Raw genomic sequence first — 20326 nt, 5'->3', positions numbered from 1 at the left:
AAAAAAAAAAAAAACAATTATTTCCATTTTGGACCTCTAATTAAATGATACAATTAAGAGAAGGACCAAGCAAATATTTTACAAATTTTTAAAGTTTTTTTTGTCGATATCATAATTTACATCCACTACACACCGACACCAACAACGAAAATAATTAACAATATAACTAATTAATTAAATGACAGATAATTTTTTTAATTGTTATCTATGAGACTATGACTATGAGTGCCACCACGGGGTTATCAATCTACTTTAGTTTACAGAACAAGATCAAAGCCTCTATGAGTAGTAGAAGATAAAGAAAATATGTCAAACTTCATGTATTATTAGAGATAATTGAACTTGCATAAATCAAGTTTGATCTTGCAAATCTTACAGAGTACGTGGTTTACTTTGTAAGCAAACGAAATTTAAAAATCAAATACTAGTTTGCTCAAGATAAAATTGTTGCATCATCACAAAAAAAAAAAAAAAAAAAAAANTTATTTCTGTTTTGGACCTCTAATTAAATGATAGAAGAGGAGGACCAATTGAAGGAACTTTCTTTCATCGCTGGGCTGCTGGCTACTTTCCAGCAAGATAATTAAAGTGTTTTCGCCTCACCATACTCGTATAAATCATCATCTACCACAAGAGTTAACGTCCACAAGTCTGAGAATCTAATATTTATTTCACAAAGATACTTCTTTGTATATAAATCTCATAGACATTCAAAGAAACTGGACCAGAGTAACCAAAACTCGCAAAGCAAGCACGTAGCTGCTGCAGAGTAAAGTTAATAAACTCCATGTGACATAATAGACGAAGCTTGATTTTTGTTTAGATCTAGCTTGATCTTGAAAATTTTACAAAGTACATGGATTGTTATGCAAATAAAAAAGTGTGATTTACTCAAATGTTATCCAAATTAGTAATATTACCAGAATCCAAAAAAGAGATTTTATTACTAGAATATTTCGGGTATTTTCAAAATACCCAGCGTACCCTTGTTTTATGTTACCGGAAAAAACGTTATTACAAAAATGCAATTGCCACGTCAGATGCCACGTCAGAAATCGCTAACGTGTAACCATAACTCAGCCGTAACGCGTTACAGATGAATGTTGCGATTGAGTTACAGGTATGTTGCGGATGAGTTATGGAAAAAAACATTTGAGTAAGAGCGGACGGCTGACTTATAGCATAACTCAACCAAGCGTTACAGTTGACTTATTAAAATCTGGTTGAGATATGCTATAACTCAGCCGTCCTTACGGCTGAGTTTTCACCCGATGGTTGAGTTGTTAAAATTTTGGCTGAGTTATCACTACGACACGGCTGAATTACCATTTTCCGACTGGTTGAGTTATGAAAAACGGCTGACTTATGAGCAACTGTTACGGTTGAGTTATTGTACAACTCAACCGTGATAGGCTGACTTATCGTACAACTCAGTCGTGATAGGCTGACTTATCATACAACTCCACCATTTGACGGTTGACTTATTAACAAAAAATTAATTACTAGAATGTTATTCAGTTACGGCTGACTTATTAAACGATATGGCTGACTTATTAAACGATACAACTGAATTTGGCAGGAATTTTTTTGCTTTTTAATTACTGTAATGTTTTTTTAATTACTGTAATATTTTTCATGTTGTGGCTGAGTTTTATATAGGCTGAGTTATTAATTGTTTGATGGCTGACTTGCCACGTCGGACGCAACATCTATGTCAGCATTCCATGTCATCTTTTTTTTCTCCAAAAATACGAAATTTCGTTCGACTCTCGTTCTTATACTTCTTCTTCACTTTTCTTCTTCACCTAGTTCTTTCGACTTCTTCTTCACATTGTTCTTCACCTAGTTCTTTCTACTTCTTCTTCACATTGTTCTTCACCTTGTTCTTCTACTTCTTCTTCACCTTGTTCTTCATTTTTCTTTCATGGATTCAGTTCCGGTTCTAGTTGTTTCCGGTAATTGGGTAAAGACACAGAGATATGTATTTAACACCGATGATAGAGGTTGTATAGTTGTGCAAATAGATGGAGGCACAACACACGACAAACTTGTGAAGCTTGTTCTTGAAGACTACGGATTGGACGCATTTAGCCATGAGCTAAAGCTGAGCTACATGTTCTCGAACAAGGCACTGAAACTAATGGCGCATGATACTCCACCAGTTTTTGTCTCCAATGATCGACAGTTGCAATGTTTTTTGGGGCTATGGAAAACCGATCAGCTACGTCTCTGTGTAGAGTTTTCGGCGAAAGAGTCTACAGAAACTAGTGGAGTCGACGAGACCTTTCGTCTTCCCGTAAATATTATAACTCAGCCGTAAAGTCATATATATCAGTCATTTACTTTCATATTGTTTCTCGTGATAACTCAGCCATAAAACACAATAACTAAGTCGTAACATGAATCGAGGAGACTTTTCGTTTTCCTGTAAATATTATAATTTAGCCGTCAAGTCATATATATCATTCATTTACTTTCAAATTGTTTCTTGTGATAACTCAGCCATAACTCACTATAACTCAGCCGTCATATGACCTTTCGTTTTCCCATAAATATTATAACTCAGCCGTAAAGTCATATATATAATCCATTTACTTTCAGATTGTTACTTGTGATAACTCAGCCATAACTCACTCTAACTCAGCCGTCACATGACCTTTCGTTTTCCCGTAATGATTATAACTAAGCTGTAAAGCGATATTTTGGCGGGAAACCATCAGTTAACCTAATAATAGACATATTCCATTCTAAATTTAAATTTTGAGTTATAATAATTTTAATATTCAATTGTTGGAGAAATACTTTTAGAAAAATAAAATTCTAAATTCGAATAATAATTATTTAATTATTTGCAATAATATATTGTGATAAAAAGCTCACTTTATGAATTTATTATGCATGTGGATTTGAGCAGTCACAAAATTAGTGATTTTTCGCGCTTCCCTAACAACACTTTTTGTGACATCGAGAGACGTTTTAATACTTATTAGGAATCTGACAGAACAAAAGACCCAAGAAAGAAAGAAGAATACTTTTTCATATTATTGAGAAGACCCTAAACGATAACTCAGCCATAACTTTACCATAACTCAGCCAACCCTCAAATTAGAATGACTAAATAACCGACCAAACCGAACCGAACCGGAAACTATTTTTTCCATTATTTTCGCTTAATTACAGTTATATTCAGCTTGCTATCGGTAATATTAAGTTAACCGACCTAATTTGGATAACATTTGGATTATTTATGGTTATATATTCATCTAACCGGCCCATAAACGGAAATAACCGAAAAGTAATTTCAAAAATTTTTAAATTTTCAAATGGTTATCAAATTAGTATATCCAAATTACCACCATAAACAAAACACAATATAACCAAAACCAAATTGTTATATTAAAACTAATGTTAGAAATATGAACCGTAAACCTCAAACCCTAACCCTAAACCTAGCCCATAAATGTCATGTTTTGAATGTTTTACACATTTTGATCAGACTGTGTAAAAATCAATCTTTATCTATAATTATTACTTTTTATTGCTTATAATGATTGTAATATTCATTTTTTCATTTTATATTTTAATTTAGAGTTATAATAATTCTAATTTACACATATTTCATAAGTCAGCCGTTTATGTCGATAACTCAGCCATATCAGTCAATTGTTTGAGAAATACTTTTATTAAAAAAGAAAAATTTAAAAATTCAAATTCAAATTTTGAATTCTTTTTAAATAAAAAATCGCTAAAAACTCATTTATTACGCGTGTGGTTCTTAACAATAAACATAATAATTGTTTGCGTCTCCCCAACAACACTTTTTGTATTCTCGAGAGGGTATATAATAAATTAATATATATGTTGCATAACTCAACCATAACTTTACCATAACTCAGCCAACCCTCAAATTAGAATTACTAAATAACCGACCAAAATGAACCGAACCGGAAACTATTTTTTCCATTATTTTCGCTTAATTACAGTTATATTCGGCTTGCTATCAGTTATATTAAGTTAATCGACCTAATTTGGATAACATTTGGATTATTTATGGTTATATATTCATCTAACCGACCCATAAACGGAAATAACCGAAAAGTAATTTCAAAAATTTTTAAATTTTCAAATGGTTATCATATTAGTATATCCAAATTACCACCTCAAACCAAACACAATATAACCAAAACCAAACTGTTATATTAAAACCCATAATGTTGGAAATATGAACCGTAAACCTCAAACCCTAACTCTAACCCTAACCCCTAAATGTCATGTTTTGAATGTTTTACACATTTTGATCAGACTGTGTAAAAATCAATCTTTGTCTATAATTATTACTTTTTATTGCTTATAATGATTGTAATATTCATTTTTTCATTCTATATTTTAATGTAGAGTTATAATAATTCTAATTTACACATATTTCATAAGTCAGCTGTTTATGTCGATAACTCAGCCATATCAGTCAATTGTTTGAGAAATAATTTTATTAAAAAAAAGAAAAATTTAAAAATTCAAATTCAAATTTTGAATTCTTTTTAAATAAAAAATCGCTAAAAACTCATTTATTACGCGTGTGGTTCTTAACAATAAATATAATAATTGTTTGCGTTTCTCCAACAACACTTTTGTATTCTCGAGAGGGTATATAATAAATTAATATATATGTTGCATAACTCAACCATAACTTTACCATAACTCAGTCAACCCTCAAATTAGAATTACTAAATAACCGACCAAAACGAACCGAACCGGAAACTATTTTTTCCATTATTTTCGCTTAATTATAGTTATACTCGGCTTGCTATCGGTTATAGTAAGTAATCGACCTAATTTGGATAACATTTGGATTATTTATGGTTATATATGCATCTAACCGATCCATAAACGGAAATAACCGAAAAGTAATTTCAAAAATTTTTAAATTTTCAAATGGTTATCATATTAGTATATCCAAATTACCACCTTAAACCAAACACAATATAACCAAAACCAAACTGTTATATTAAAATCCATAATGTTGGAAATATGAACCCTAAACCTCAAACCCTAACCCTAACCCTAACCCCTAAATGTCATGTTTTGAATGTTTTACACATTTTGATCAGACTGTGTAAAAATCAATCTTTGTCTATAATTATTACTTTTTATTGCTTATAATGATTGTAATATTCATTTTTTCATTCTATATTTTAATTTAGAGTTATAATAATTCTAATTTACACATATTTCATAAGTCAGCTGTTTATGTCGATAACTCAGCCATATCAGTCAATTGTTTGAGAAATACTTTTATTAAAAAAAGAAAAATTTAAAAATTCAAATTCAAATTTTGAATTCTTTTTAAATAAAAAATCGCTAAAAACTCATTTATTACGCGTGTGGTTCTTAACAATAAATATAATAATTGTTTGCGTCTCCCCAACAACACTTTTTGTATTCTCGAGAGGGTATATAATAAATTAATATATCCGTTGCACAACTCAGCCATAACTTTACCATAACTCAGCCAACCCTCAAATTAGAATTACTAAATAACCGACTAAACCGAACCGAACCGGAAACTATTTTTTTCCATTATTTTCAGTTAATTACGGTTATATTCAGCTTGCTATCAGTTATATTAAGTTAATCTATCTAATTTGGATAACATTTGGGTTATTTATGGTTATATATTCATCTAACCGACCCATAACCGGAAATAACCGAAAAGTAATTTCAAAATTTTGTAAATTTTCAAATGGTTATTATATTAGTGTATCCAAATTATCACCTTAAACCAAACACAATATAACCAAAACCAAACTGTTATATTAAAACTCATAATGTTGGAAATATGAACCTTACACCTCAAACCCTAACCCTAACCCCTAAATGTCTTGTTTTTTTGAATGTTTTACACAAAATGATCAGAATGTGTAAAAATCAATCTTTGTCTATAATTATTACTTTTTATAGCTGATAATGATTGTAATATTCATTTTTCCATTCTATATTTTAATTTTGAGTTATAATAATTCTAATTTACACATATTTTATGTATATATAGATATAAAATGTTAAAGTTGTGAGTGTAGTCTAGTGGTTTGTGGCTTAATGGAAACTTTGTAAACCAGGATTCGACTCTAGGCAGTGGATTATTTGATTATTTTCTTAGAATTACACTCAACTAAAAATGAAATGTCGCATATACCCCTGTCTTCTTCTCTGGGTCTGCGACCTGTAACCCTAATCAGCGCCGTTTTTTTTTTTTTTTTTGCGATTTTTGTTTGTTTTCTTGTAGATTTCGTCCCTACATCATAGATCTACAAAGAAAAACATATTTCCAACTTCAAAAACTTGAAAAATTGAATTATTTTAAAATTTCCGATTTTTTTGCCGCATAGGATGAAATCGCGGCGGTTGCCCTCCGCCAAGCGTATAATCGGCGATTAAACGGCCTCGGCGGCCGCGTTTTTGAACAGGATTATGACATAGAAATAGTAGATCCCCACATTTAACATCATATTTTGGTGAAAAATCAATCAAAATCGAGTTTTTTTTTTCCCGATTTACCTTCCGATTTGGCCATAATCGCGGCGGCGATCACTGTCTAGCGATTCCACGCTGTGTAATCGTTCAAATTGGCCGATTTTTAAAACAGGGGTTAAAACTGTTCACTTTCCAATTCATTGACATAAACAAAGAACTGTCGATTCTGGGTAAAAAACTGACTAGTGACATGAAAAATCGAAAATAATGTGTATTTTAATTTTCTGATGTATATTTTAATTTGCTTAGGTGTATTTTTTCTTTACTTTGGATAACATTTGAGTAATTGTTTCAATAAAAAAAATCATTCAAATCAAAATACAATTATTCTTTAAACATTTCCATTTTAAAGATGAAATGAGATAGGGAGAGACTATGAAAACATTCATAGTAGTGTTGTATTCCAAGATGGGAATGCAAAGGTGGTGCCTAGACATTGCTCTCAGGTCTGATATATATATTACTTTCGGGGCGTCCCAACCGTACCGTAATTCATTGCATCTTGTGTATTTTTTTGTGTTATATTCACGCAAAAACAATTTCTGGACATATGAGATTGTTAAGTCGTAATCTTGTTAAAAACGTTTGTAGATGTTTAGACTGTTATACGTCAATCTCTTCATTCAATTGAAAGTTACATTATTAGAGCATCTCCAATGGGAGAATTTTAATATTAAATTGTGTACTTTTTTTAAATAAGAACTTTTAAAAGGTTAATTAAAATTATCCCTCTCCAATAATAAAACTTTTATTGGGATTTTTATTTTTGAAAAAAAAATATCATTTTCAAAATAAAAATGTTTTAAGTATCACATAATTTTTACTCATTGTTGCAGGCTCTAGAAACCATAACGACCAGTAGGACCACAATAGAGAGGAGGACCGAGGTCATCAGCTTTTCCTCGACCCAATTGTTGAATTTCGTATCTTTCCCCTTCCTGTTAACACTATCGTCATTGTAACTATTGAAAAGCTCGCTCACAACCTTTGTAATCTTCAAAAACACTTTTGTGGCCTTAACCATTGTGTTGTCAAATACCCAATTTATAAAATCCATTGTTGCGTTATTCTCCCCATGAGTGTCATGTGAACTCTCCTCATCTATTTATACGAAATATAGAAAGATCAGACTACGCAATGTGTAGACTAGGTTAAACGAGAGTCTACACATGGATGGTCAAGATAAGAAGAATAAGAGAAACTCGTGAGACAAAGGGCTGGAGTCGTTAGCCGTTAACCATGCTAGTAAACGTTATAACTCTGTTTATGTTTTCACAGAGTATTTAGAGCACATGTTAGCTCTGCTTTCATTATGCAAATTATCTGAACTTGTTAGCTTTCTAGGATCTCTAGAATCTATCTTCCTCATCGTTTTGTTGGATCTCCATCGGAGACTCTTACAGATGAGATGATGATTCTGCGTCTCTTGTGAACGTTGTTTGATGTTTATCGGTTACTTGTTAATTTGAAGCTATTTGAATCGAATCTCTGTTTTACGTCATCAGCAGGAAGGCGCTTTGGCTCTTCAATCACCAATCCATATATTTTTACATGTTTTATGCAATCATCACCAAGTCCCAATTCCAAGAAAGTTCAAAACTTTATTCCGACTTTGATTGACCTCATAAAGTTACCTCTTTTAACTCTTCGTTGACTTAGACTATCTCTCTCCATCTTGTTCTTCTTGCTACGGCGGTCCCAAAACCACCAGATTTTTGGCAGGTGGGTCTGGTTTAGTGCAAAACCGATAAAGGTGGGATTTTGTTTCGGAGGAAGGGGAGTTGATTTCTCGAACCGAAAATGTCCCGGTTTTTCTAAACCGCTCCTCTAGATTATTAACCAGTTCTGGTTCGGTTTGTATAAAACAGAAAAACGGTCAAAATGCAAGGGTTATTTTCTTGAGGTATTTGTAATTTTAGTACGTTTTTGGAAAAGATGTTAAGTATTAAGAGCAAGGGCAGTGGAGTAACCCATATGGGTTACTCACAAATAAATTAATCATATAATTATTATTAATCTAATCAAATCAATCCACTAAGTACTTATCAAAATTCATTATTCCACTAGAGAAACCCACTAAGCAAAGAATCTTCTTTTTCAAATAGGACCAAAGCACCATTTTTTAAATCAAAATAAACAACAATCGCTTGCTCCCAAGCCGAGAACATGTGACAACATACATGAAAAGATCAGAATGTACCTGGATTTAAAATAGTCTCCACAATCTGGATGATCAATGAAATCAGCCAATGTCAGCCGCCTATTGTTCCTGGCAGAACACAGTGAACATCTTCAACTAGTTAGAATCGTTTCTAAGTTTTATGGAATCAAAAATTGTAAGTAAATAGAGATTAAAGTGATGCTTACTGTAACCATCATCTACCTAATTGTAATCGTCTCTTCCATCATCGAAGTTCTGACCGTATGCCATCATGTTTACCTACCAGCCTCTTTACTCTACCAAGGTTTAAGTCAAAGAAATCAGAAGAAAACAAAGAGGGAGACATATAGGAGACTGTAATAGAGAGAGAGAAAGAGCTCATGGACCTGTTGAAGACATCTTTCAAAGCAATCACCAATCAGTAGTCTATACTAACCTCATCTTATGCAAAATCAGAAGGATACTCCTCTAATGCTTTCCTATGTTGCTCTTCAATCTACCTAAAACAAAATCAAAACACATAAAATCCTAAATCACTTACCAAGTATATGGTATTGAAAAGTGAAAAAAAAACCTTACTTCTTCATCCTCCTCAAGGACAAAAAACGAAATCTTTCAACAATGTTGTTTGAGATACAAAATCGCTGCAAAAAAAAACTTATGAATGCTTGAGAATCTATCAAACTTGATTCATAATAAGATGATTAATGCACTGGATCCGATCATCATTGGCTTAGAGCCACAAGATATATCCTAATGTCGGAACTCAACGCAAGTCTCCCCAACAACTATATCCTAAAAGGAAACAAAACCAAACAAAACATATATAAAATCGAGCTACACATATCACCTAATCTCTAGCTTCTTCATCTTCTTGCAACCGGATACAATACAATTTGAAGAAATCAAATCTAACTACAGCAGCTACATCGATTCAAATCAAGTATAAAAAGTATCAACATGACCACACAGACACACAATTCAGGCTCAAAACTCAAGAGTTACCCAGAAACTCAAATTTAGGGGAAAAGAGAAAGGAAAAAATTACCTGATACCACCATCGCTGTTTCCCACGACCGCCACCACCACCGCCACGACTACCACCGCCGTCGCGCCCTCCACCAGGATGAGCACCACCGCGACCAGAGGAGAAACCTCCCACACAACGACCACCTTGAGAATTAGGACCGTAAAGAGGCATGACCTTCGTAATCGCCTTGAATCCAATGATTTTTATGGATTTGTTCAATGATTTCTATGGATTTGAGAGAGAGGGAAGTATCACAAGAGAAAAGAGAGAGAGAGTCGGGAAAGAGAAAAGAAGAAATTGGGAAAAAAAAAAAAATTTCTATTTACTCATTATCCAATGCAAAATTGACACGTATCATGTCTTATTGGGTTCTTCCGTTGCCTTCATAAGAATCGATTCTCTGAAAATTGGACATATTTTAAGGTTTTTGATTTATTTTTGGGCCTTAAAAAGATTGAGTAACGGTACTTGTTACTCCACTGGACTTGCTCTAAGTATGTTTACTATTTACAATATGATAATTAGACATGGGACCATGTGAGAGATAGAAAAAGAGCAACTTTGGTAGATGACTATGAAATAAAAATAAATTAAGTAACTAACCTTATGTCAGATTTCTTTGCAAACTAACTCTTTTGAAAGTGGGGTCAAGGTGATATAAATACCAAAATGTTCTTTAGAGTTATGGTAATTACCAAACTATATATTTGTGGAGAAAGAAATAAAGAGAAAAAAAAACAATCCAATGAACAGAAGAGAAACATAAAAATAGCAGCGGTGGAGAAGATCATACTGGTGATACTGTCGGTGGTAGTGTTTGCGGTGGTGGATATGAAACATGTGAAAGAGGTTAGAACTCATGTGATTCTATGAAATAATATGACATATTGAAAAAATATTTTTTTTGGTCGTTCAAAATTGTTAAAACTCATGTGATTATATGAAATAACAGGATATATTGACAAAATAAAGATGTTGGTTGGGTAGAATTGCTAAAACTCATGTGATTCTGTGAAATAATATAATATATGGAGAAATATGTGTGCTGACTATGTAAAACTTTTAAAACTCACTTGATTATGTAAAATTACATGATATACGGACAAAAATATCATGTGATTTTCTTTCATAACATGAAATATTTATAGGCGTTTTGAAAGTCAGATCTAATCTCACATGTTACATCGGTGAGTGGTGGAGAAATCCGACGAGAAGAGGAAACAGAGAATGGACTATGGGTGAGAAAAGGAGAGATTTCTATAGAGAAAAAGGAGAAAATAAGAGGTAAAGAGATGAGAGGGAAAAAAAGGACATAGAAGAAAAAAAAAATGTTAAATTTGATGGTGGTGACAATAAGGAATTGAAAGAGAAAATTGAAAGGAATTGTAGAGTTTATAGATCTGGTGGTAGCTGGCCGTGGGAGAAAGAAAGAGGAGGTGAACAGAGAGGAGAGGTGAACAAAGAAGAGAGAAGAAAGAGAAAATTGATAAAAAAAAAAAAGAGGGAGAGCTACGTAATTTCAAGCGCATGGCCGACATACATACATGCCCCATGGTTAGTTTATTAATTATTTTCAATTATATAGTTAACTGTTATATATACTTATAGAAAAATGAGTTATGGGGCTATCATGGGTGAGAGAGATGTGAGTACTGGCACCATGTGTGAAAGTATGAGAAAAAAAAAAAGGTGAATCGTGTGTAGGTGTGCTGGAGGAGAGAGAGAAAAAAAATATATTATTTTTCTTTTATTTATATATTTTATCTTATTTAATTATTCAAATATTGTGTAATATATTTTTTTAAAAAGCATTTTTGTCAGATACAAAAAAATCTATGTTTTTTTCTTTATAATTTGCATTTTGTTTTATTACTTTAAATATATTTTATATAACAACTGATGTATATGATTTTTCTGTACAGATTTATTGTTGGATGGTTTTTAATATGTACACTTTTATTGTTGGATAGTTTTAATCCGCACATGTTTATTGTTGGATTGTTTTGATATGTACATGTTTATGGCTGGATGGTTTTAATTAAACAGGTTTCTTTATAATTTGATATGTATTTTGTTTGATGATTTTATATAATCTATACTATTAAATGGGAAGCACACTTAGGGATTAAAAAAAATAAATAAATAACATATATCCATGTTGCCAAACAGACCCACTTGCTTACATTAAAAAAAAAGTTAAACTTCCCTAAAAGAATGGTAACAACTATTAATGTTTGGTTCGAGGTTTGTTAAGGACCTCTAAGGTGGCGAGTTCGATTCCCTGATCATGCATTATTCTAGATTAATGTTTGGTTGACAAAAAAAAAACTATTAAGAAATAAATGATTAACTTTTTTATAATTGGTTATAGATTTCTTATATATATTTTGATATGGATATAAATCATAAATAATTAATTTTGAATATATTAAGTTTTCCAAATATTTTTCTAAATTAAATATTAAACTAATGATTTTCTCCTTAAATTTAATTAGAACATACCATCACTATAAAAAAAATTAAAGCCAACAAGATTACAAAATGAAATTTAAAATATTAGAATAAAAACGAAATTATTTCTATTAATAATTCCTTGAATTTATATAGTTATTAAAATTTTATAAAATAATAAGAGATTTCCGCAATTAATAACATACCAAAAATGTAACTTATTATTTAACAAGATTTCCATAACAAATGAATCTAATTAATTTCGAATAGTATTTTTGAAATTAACTTAACTTAAATTTAAATAGATGATTTATTTTAAGAAATCTTAAAATAAAATCAGTAATTATTTACCAAATTTCTAAATTTAGGAATTATTTCTAAAACTAACCTTATATATTTACTCTCATTGGTTTAATAGGAAAATCTAGACAATTAATTCAAAATCCAAATCTGATTATCCATATAGATTCNTAAATTTATAATTTTTTGTTGTGTATATAAGCATATACAAATGAAGATCTTTTCGAAAGCATATATTTTTCTACCTAGAGATTGTATATAAGAGAGGATTGTGGTATGAACGGGTGTTCATCTGCAAAACAAAAAAATTACATTTGATTGCTTAACAAAAGTCCACATTTTTTATATGAACCCAGTAAGTCACAAAATACTATATTAGTGTTTGTTTTCTTCAGTTTTTCTATAGATTTATTTAAGAAACCTCTTTAGGAAATTCATATTAGAGTATGTAGTTGAGCTTTGCATTAACATTAATTAACTTTTGAAACCAGCAAGGGGTACGTATACTTCAACTATATAAGTACAATTAATCTTCCATGACTATATTGTAATTAGTTGTATGTATTAAATTTTTTTTTTTTTGTCAAAAAATTTATATTATTTTCTTATTTTTCCAAATATATGATGTTAACAGTCATTATTAAAATGGCACTATAACTTGGGATATATATAGAAAAGAAAACAAAAAACACACATGGCAGTAAAATTTTATAACATAAGCACCTTGAAATTTTTTTTATAGTCTTTTAAGTCATGATTACCTTGAATTTCTAATGAAATTTTCAAGGTAACGATGACTCATAGTATAAAAATTTCTAATCCAAATCTTAAAGTACTGATTAACACTCAAACACCCAAATATTCATAAATCAAAATGACAAAATTTATTGTTAATGATGTTATACTATATAAATATGTTTACACATACTAAATAAATAATTCTTACTATTTTCAATTGAACTACCATAAGTTCAAAATAAAATAAAAACAAAAAATACATAAAATGTGTTCTGTAACAGTTAAAAATATATATAAAAAAAACATAATCTAATATAGGTGAAACATATATAAAATATTAAGAATAGAGAAGTTAATTAATTTTGTAATATTTTTATTAAAACATATGATATATAGATATACTATGAATTATATTTATGTTTACTTTATACGGGAGTTCGAGAATTTATGTATTCATGCGGTCCCCTCCGGTTTTCAATCGGAAATTTGTCCCATATCCGGAATGTCCCATATTGGGAATGCTTTCTGTTATGCAACGAAAATTTGAGAACGGGTGTAGGACATAATGGAACATGACAAAACGAAAAGAGAGTTACGACCATCCCTAATTATTTGTATATGTTTCAAACAGGTTTTCATCGTTGTTAGCGGTTATATATCCAATTTGATAGTTCACAAATTTAATAGAATCTAACCAATCATTTATTTGATTTAGTTTGTTACCAGTCCAACCGTTATGTTGTTCCAAATTTTAAGATACTAGTGAAATCATTATTATTTTAAATTTTCAAACATTAATAAACCAAACTAAATATCAAACTAAAATCGCAATTAGTATAAGTTTGATTATATATACAAAATTAATTTTGTTTATAAACATAACCCCGCACGTATGTGCGGGTCCGAACCTAGTAATGTTAAACCTGTATAACTAAAACCATCCAGCCATAAACATGTACAAATAAAAACAATCCAGCAATAAACGTGTGCGGCTTAAAACCATCCAACAATAAACCTGTACGAATTAAAATCTACCCAGAAATAAATATGTACAGAAAAATCATATACATTTGTTGTTGTATAAAATCTATTTAATATAATAAAAAAATGCATATCAAATTAATGAAAAACATAGATTTTTCGTATCTGACAAATTACATATGTACAAAACCATTGCATATATCACTTTTGATATGAAAATATATTTGAAATTACTAAAACAAAATGCATGTCAAATTATAAAAAAAAACATAGATATTTTGTATCTGAAAATATAATAATAAAATAATTTATATTAATAAATATTTGGATAACTAAATAAGAGTGGATGTGATTAGAGAAGAAAAAAAATATTTAAAAATAATTATTTCTTCTTCACTCTCACACCCACAACACACACATACGATCTCACTTTCTCATTATCTATCGAAAAATTCTTGAGTTCTCCCCCTATTAATTAACCAATCACAATACAACAATATGTCATGTCATATCATATTAAAAAAAAAATCAAAATTAAAATAAAAAGACAATACAAATTAAGGAAACAAATTTTTGGCAAAAAAAAAAATTAAGGAAACAAATTATGTAGATCTTTTATTAAGGAAATTATGTCGGTTTGGGTTATAAAAGAGGATTATAGTTTAAATTTGTAATTTAAAATTTTTATATCGGTTTGGTTTATAAAGAATGGTTAGGATTTAGATTTATAATTAAACAAAATTGTATGTCGGTTTGAGTTTGCAAAAGAGTGGTTAGGGTTTAGATTTTACAATTAAATGAAATTATATGTCGGTTTGGGTTTACAAAAGAGTGTTTAGGGTTTAGATTTACAATTAAACAAAATTATATGTCGATTTGGGTTTATAAAAGAATGTTTAGGGTTTAGATTTTACAATTAAACAAAATTATATGTCGGTTTGGGTTTATAAAAGAATGTTTAGGGTTTAGATTTTACAATTAAACAAAATTATATGTCGATTTGGGTTTATAAAAAATAGTTAGGGTTTAGATGTAATAATTAAAAACTGTAATATAATATTTAAATTAATAATTTTAAAATTGATTGATCTACAGAATTTATTTCCTTAATTAAGATTTGTTTCTTTAATTTAAAGGGGTGGATAAGAATTGTCTTTATCTATCTCTCTCCCACACTCACAGATAACCAAACCCCACAAAACCACACACTCCCACTCAGACACTATCTCACTCTTTCTCTCACCACCCATTTTTGTTATTTTAAATATTAAACATATTAAAAACTTAATATCTTCCCAAAAACCTACTAAAACTGCAACACTCCCTATTTTCTTATAGTGAGCAATAACTTAGAGCAACTCCAACCATTAAACACCAAAACACCAAATTTTGAAACAAAACAAAACTTTAATATGAATTATGTTTAATAAAACTTAAACTTTTGATTATTATATTATTAAATTTAAAATTAAATATTTTTAATAAGCATTAAATTTTTTGTTTAGTTTTAATTTTGCAATATTATGTTTCCACTAGTTTATTAAACTTTAATATGAATTATTAATCTTAATAATTTTGGTATTTCTTTTAATTTTTTGTCTAAATTATTTATTTATATTATATCAAATATAGTTAATAGTTCATATTATCAATTGTAATAAGATAGTTTTAAAAATATTGATGGTATATTTGGCTTTCAATGGATAAACAATAGGTTAGATATATATTTAAATCAAAAATACAAATAAAAGAATCTTTTTTTTAGTGTTTCGTGAATAGTTTTACACCAAATATAGTGCAACACTGTTCACAAAACACTAAAAGAAATAGGATAGTGTTTGTTATGCCGTTGGGTTGGAGTGATTTTGCACTATAATTGATGTTTTCTGATGTTTTATGTTATTTTTTATATATTATAGAGATTTTACTTTGTTTTAAAAAAACCTTTTGATATAATTTTTGAAAACTAGTGTTGAGAAATCGTAAACTTTAAGAAAATAACTGTTAAAAAAAAATGAATTCACTGGATTTATTATTGGTTTATCGTTATGTAAAAATATTTATTGTGTGAACGTGGTTATGATTCGCGTAATTTTTTTTATTAATCTCAAGCAAACTCAGTGAAATTACAAAGAGTTTCTAACTAGCTTTGGATACAAGTTAGGGTTTTGCAAATATTGAGCTTAGGATCTTGAGATTTTTTTTGTCCTACCTTGCTTGGCCGTCGAACTCACTACTTATATTAAGAGAGTCGATCTTAGCTAAGTCTTTTTCTCTTTGGCTTTTGGTCTTTTCTCCGATTTGTTTCATATTCCCATAGATTCGATTCTTCTTCGCAGATTGTTAGGGGCTTGTTTATTTCGCAGATCCTTCTAGTGGTCGTACTGATCGGGCTTGTTTATTTCGGACTTGATTGGACTATTCTTGGTTTAATTCTGAGTTAATCGAGTGATGCTAACAGCATAATTAAACGTTAATTAATTACTTCATAATTTATGTCAAATCTCGTAAGTTACCTAAAAGTCGTTCTTCACAGAATTTACTATTGGTTGGTCGTTGGTTTTTTACCAGACGGAGTACTTAAATTAGTATACCTGTATACGTGTTGGAAATTCGAGAACCATACGTGTTAGTTGTTACTACTTAAAAAGGAAATATATTGTAATTGAGTATACCAACTCTTTGGACTGTAATGAAATAATTGCACCATATTAGGAGAACCACTTCTGAAGAAATTTTGCTATAAAGTAAAGCCTCATGACATCTTTAATTATTATTTAAAACTCGAAAACAGTACCTAATTTGGCTAAAAATTAAACCACCAACTCTAAATATGTCACATTAACGTGTAGAAAGAGTAGTTGCCACACGAGGAAGACTTAACTAATATAATATGGCATATTTGGAAGATTGCAACAACTTTTTCATGCAAATGGGATTTTATTAATAATTTGGATCAGTTATTTAGATATGTTCCGCATTGAGAGATGACAAGAGAGAAAGAGGGGTAAATAAGCAAATAAGCAATGGACAAAAGGGAAGCCAAGAGAAGGATAGTGTTAGTTCCAATTCCAGCACAAGGTCATGTAACTCCAATGCTGCAACTTGGGAAAGCCCTTCAGTCAAAGGGCTTCTCAATTACAGTTGTTGAGGGACACTTCAATCAAGTAAGGTCTTCTTCTCAACACTTCCCTGGCTTTCAGTTTGTAACCATTAAAGAAAGCTTATCAGAGTCTGAACTCCAAAAACTCGGAGGAATCGAGTTTATGATAAACCTCAACAAAACCAGTGAGGCAAGCTTCAAGGACTGTATCGCTCAGTTGCTTCTGCAACAAGGCAGTGATATTGCTTGTATCATCTACGACGAGTTCATGTATTTCTGTGGAGCTGCAGCTAAGGAGTTTAACCTTCCCAGTGTCATCTTCAGCACCGAAAGTGCTACAAATTACGTTTCACGCTATGTACTAAGTAAACTCAATGCTGACAAGATTTCGGTTGACATGGAAGGTGCTCAAAACAATATTAATAACACATCCGGAAACTATTCGTTTCAGTTAAACTTAGTATTTTTTATTTTTACTTTGTAGATCCTGAAATGCAAGAACAAGTGGTGGAAGATATTTATCCATTACGATACAAAGACCTACCGACTTCAGGATTGGGGCCACTAGAAGACCTTTTTGAGCTCTGTAGGGAAGTATCCAACAAAAGAACAGCTTGCGCTGCTATCATCAACACCGTGAGCTGTCTGGAGAGCTCATCTCTATCATGGCTAGAACAAGAAATTGAAATTCCGATGTACCCTATAGGTCCTCTTCACATAACAGCTTCTCCACCATCTAGTTTGCTTGAAGATGATAGGAGCTGCATTGAATGGTTGAACAAGCAGAAACCGAAGTCAGTGATATACGTAAGCGTGGGAACGGTAGTTCAAATGGAAACCAAGGAAGTGCTGGAGATGGCTTGGGGGTTGTGTAATAGCAACCAACCTTTTTTATGGGTCATCCGACCAGGTTCGATCCCTGGCCTCAATGGGATAAAGTCATTTCCACAAGAAGTTAGTAAGATGGTCTCGTATAGAGGATACATTGTGAAGCGGGCACCGCAAATAGAAGTACTTGGACATCCTGCGGTGGGAGGCTTCTGGAGCCACTGTGGATGGAACTCAATTCTCGAGAGCATAGCAGAAGGAGTTCCAATGATTTGTAGGCCTTTTCATGGCGAGCAGAAGTTGAACGCTATGTATGTAGAAAGTGTTTGGAGAATAGGGTTTCAGGTGGAAGGTAGTAAAGTGGATAGAGGAGAGGTTGAGAGAGCTGTGAAAAGGTTGATGGTGGACGAAGAAGGAGCTGGGATGGAGGAGAGAGCCCTTGGTCTAAAAGAGAAGCTCAAAGCCTCTGTGAAAAGTGGGGGTACCTCATACAACACTTTGGATGAGCTTGTCAAGTCCTTGAAGACAATGTGAAACTGTTCAACTTCATGTATTATTTGAGACAATTAAATTGTATTGATCAAGCTTGATCTTGCAACATTTACAAAGTGCGTGCTTTATATTTTTGTATGAAAAAGAGAAAAAAAAAAATCAATGCGAGTATCAAATACGACTAATAAGTTTCACGGCTTTTGCCTTTCACTCTGTATTCGACAAAATTTATGCAAACAATGTCATGGCTACCTTGAAAGGTAGTCTAAAATCTATGCAAAAAATGTCATGGCTATCTATAATGTTGTATCACTATGTTTTAACCGTAGAAGATATCACAATGGGCCTCAACACAACCTCAACAAAGGCCCAGATTCAGTCAAGCCCACATGTTCAAACACAACAAAAGACGACAATGAAGACAATGACTCACCCTGTCGCAGTCACGCCTGCAAGCAAGAAGACCGTTAGTACGAAGGTGACAACGACGTCCTCAGATAAGAACAAATATGCACCTCTGCAATCTCTGCAAAGCATAGAGGATGACTCACCCTAGACAGCTGTATATTCTAGATTGTTCTCAAGTAGTGTATATAAGAAAGTGTAAACACTCAAAAGATAATTATCTAAAATACAAGTTTGTTTAACAAATTCACCTTTGTTCTCTCTGTTCTTTCATTAACCTTTTCGCAGAACAAAAAGGACAACAGGATGAGCTTGTTCCCGAGTTTCATTCCCTAAGATACAAAGCATTTCCGGTTTCACGATTTGCATCATTACAAAGCACAATCGAATACAGTTGACAAACGGACAACTTCCAACGTGATAATCAATACAGAAAGCTGTCTAGAGAGCTTCATCTCTGTATTTTTTGCAACAACAGCTAGAAATTCCTGTGTATCCTATAGGCACCTACAAGTCCTTGAAGAGAACAAGAGCTTAATGAAATGGTTGAACAAAACAAAAGGTAAACTGAGAGCCTGTGTTAAAAGTGGAGGTTCTTCATGCAACTCGCTAGAGGAATTTGTACACTTCATGAGAAGTCTGTGAAGACGGTTGTCTCTACTTTAAGTCCATGATTCCATCTTCTTAAGATACTTGTTCACTACGGAAACAAAATATATTTATCTTTACATTTTTACATTATAAGAAAACATCAAATTTAAGTAATATGATTGCACAAGACATATCAGTAGTAAGTACCTGTTGTGATGACAAAGAAAATTATTATATGTGAAGATGAACTCTTAGTAGATATGAAAACTATCAAGAAGTTTATGGATTTAGAGGTCAGAACGAAGAGGTCCACAAAAGTATAGAGTGAAGGTAAAATAAGAACTTTGAAAAACTTTGTTTCTTTATTATGATCTCAAGATGCTTTAACAATATTGAGTCACATTGTCTCTTATAGAGAGTTTAGAGACAAATCTAGAACTTCACTCATGATAATAGCTGTGATTAGATTAGTCATCATCCAAATTGGTTACTGCATCAGGTACGGTCAACTTTGTTTTGACTTGTGAGTGTTGACTTGGTTTCTTGTTGGGACCTTTTTCTTGCTGGACTGTTTTCTGACCCATTTTGCATATCTAATCACAACTGATATCATGAGTGATGAGTCATGTAATACCCGAACTCGATACCCGGAACTGGTCAACGGGTTGACTCCCTGGCCGGCCCAAAACACTCTTTAAATGCAAAACTACCAGCT

The 20326-nt window shown here is 31.5% G+C and overlaps 1 protein-coding gene and 1 long non-coding RNA gene across 8 annotated transcripts in view; one reads left to right on the top strand and one right to left on the bottom strand.

Annotated features, from left to right (window-relative positions):
* LOC104790889 overlaps nucleotides 1-11443 on the bottom strand; it is a 12742-nt gene extending 1299 nt beyond the window's left edge. The window contains exons 1-6 of one of the 7 annotated variants that reach the window (XR_768835.2): nucleotides 9741-10876; nucleotides 9272-9336; nucleotides 9129-9192; nucleotides 8899-8988; nucleotides 8732-8800; nucleotides 503-624 (exon numbers count right to left, since the gene is read on the bottom strand). This is a non-coding gene — a long non-coding RNA (uncharacterized LOC104790889). The other 6 variants (XR_768833.2, XR_768832.2, XR_768836.2 and 3 more) reach the window with 6 other exon arrangements.
* LOC104790890 (UDP-glycosyltransferase 76E6-like) lies at nucleotides 17187-18744 on the top strand. Its single transcript, XM_019246494.1, has 2 exons — nucleotides 17187-17699; nucleotides 17780-18744. The coding sequence occupies exons 1-2, from the start codon at nucleotides 17219-17221 to the stop codon at nucleotides 18655-18657; spliced, it is 1359 nt and encodes a 452-aa protein (XP_019102039.1). The 5' UTR covers nucleotides 17187-17218; the 3' UTR covers nucleotides 18658-18744.

The sequence above is a fragment of the Camelina sativa genome, chromosome 6 (genome assembly GCF_000633955.1).
Source record: "Camelina sativa cultivar DH55 chromosome 6, Cs, whole genome shotgun sequence".
Taxonomy (NCBI): Eukaryota; Viridiplantae; Streptophyta; class Magnoliopsida; order Brassicales; family Brassicaceae; genus Camelina; species Camelina sativa.
Note: the sequence above shows the minus strand (reverse complement) of the source record. Positions and strands in the feature narration are given on the sequence as shown.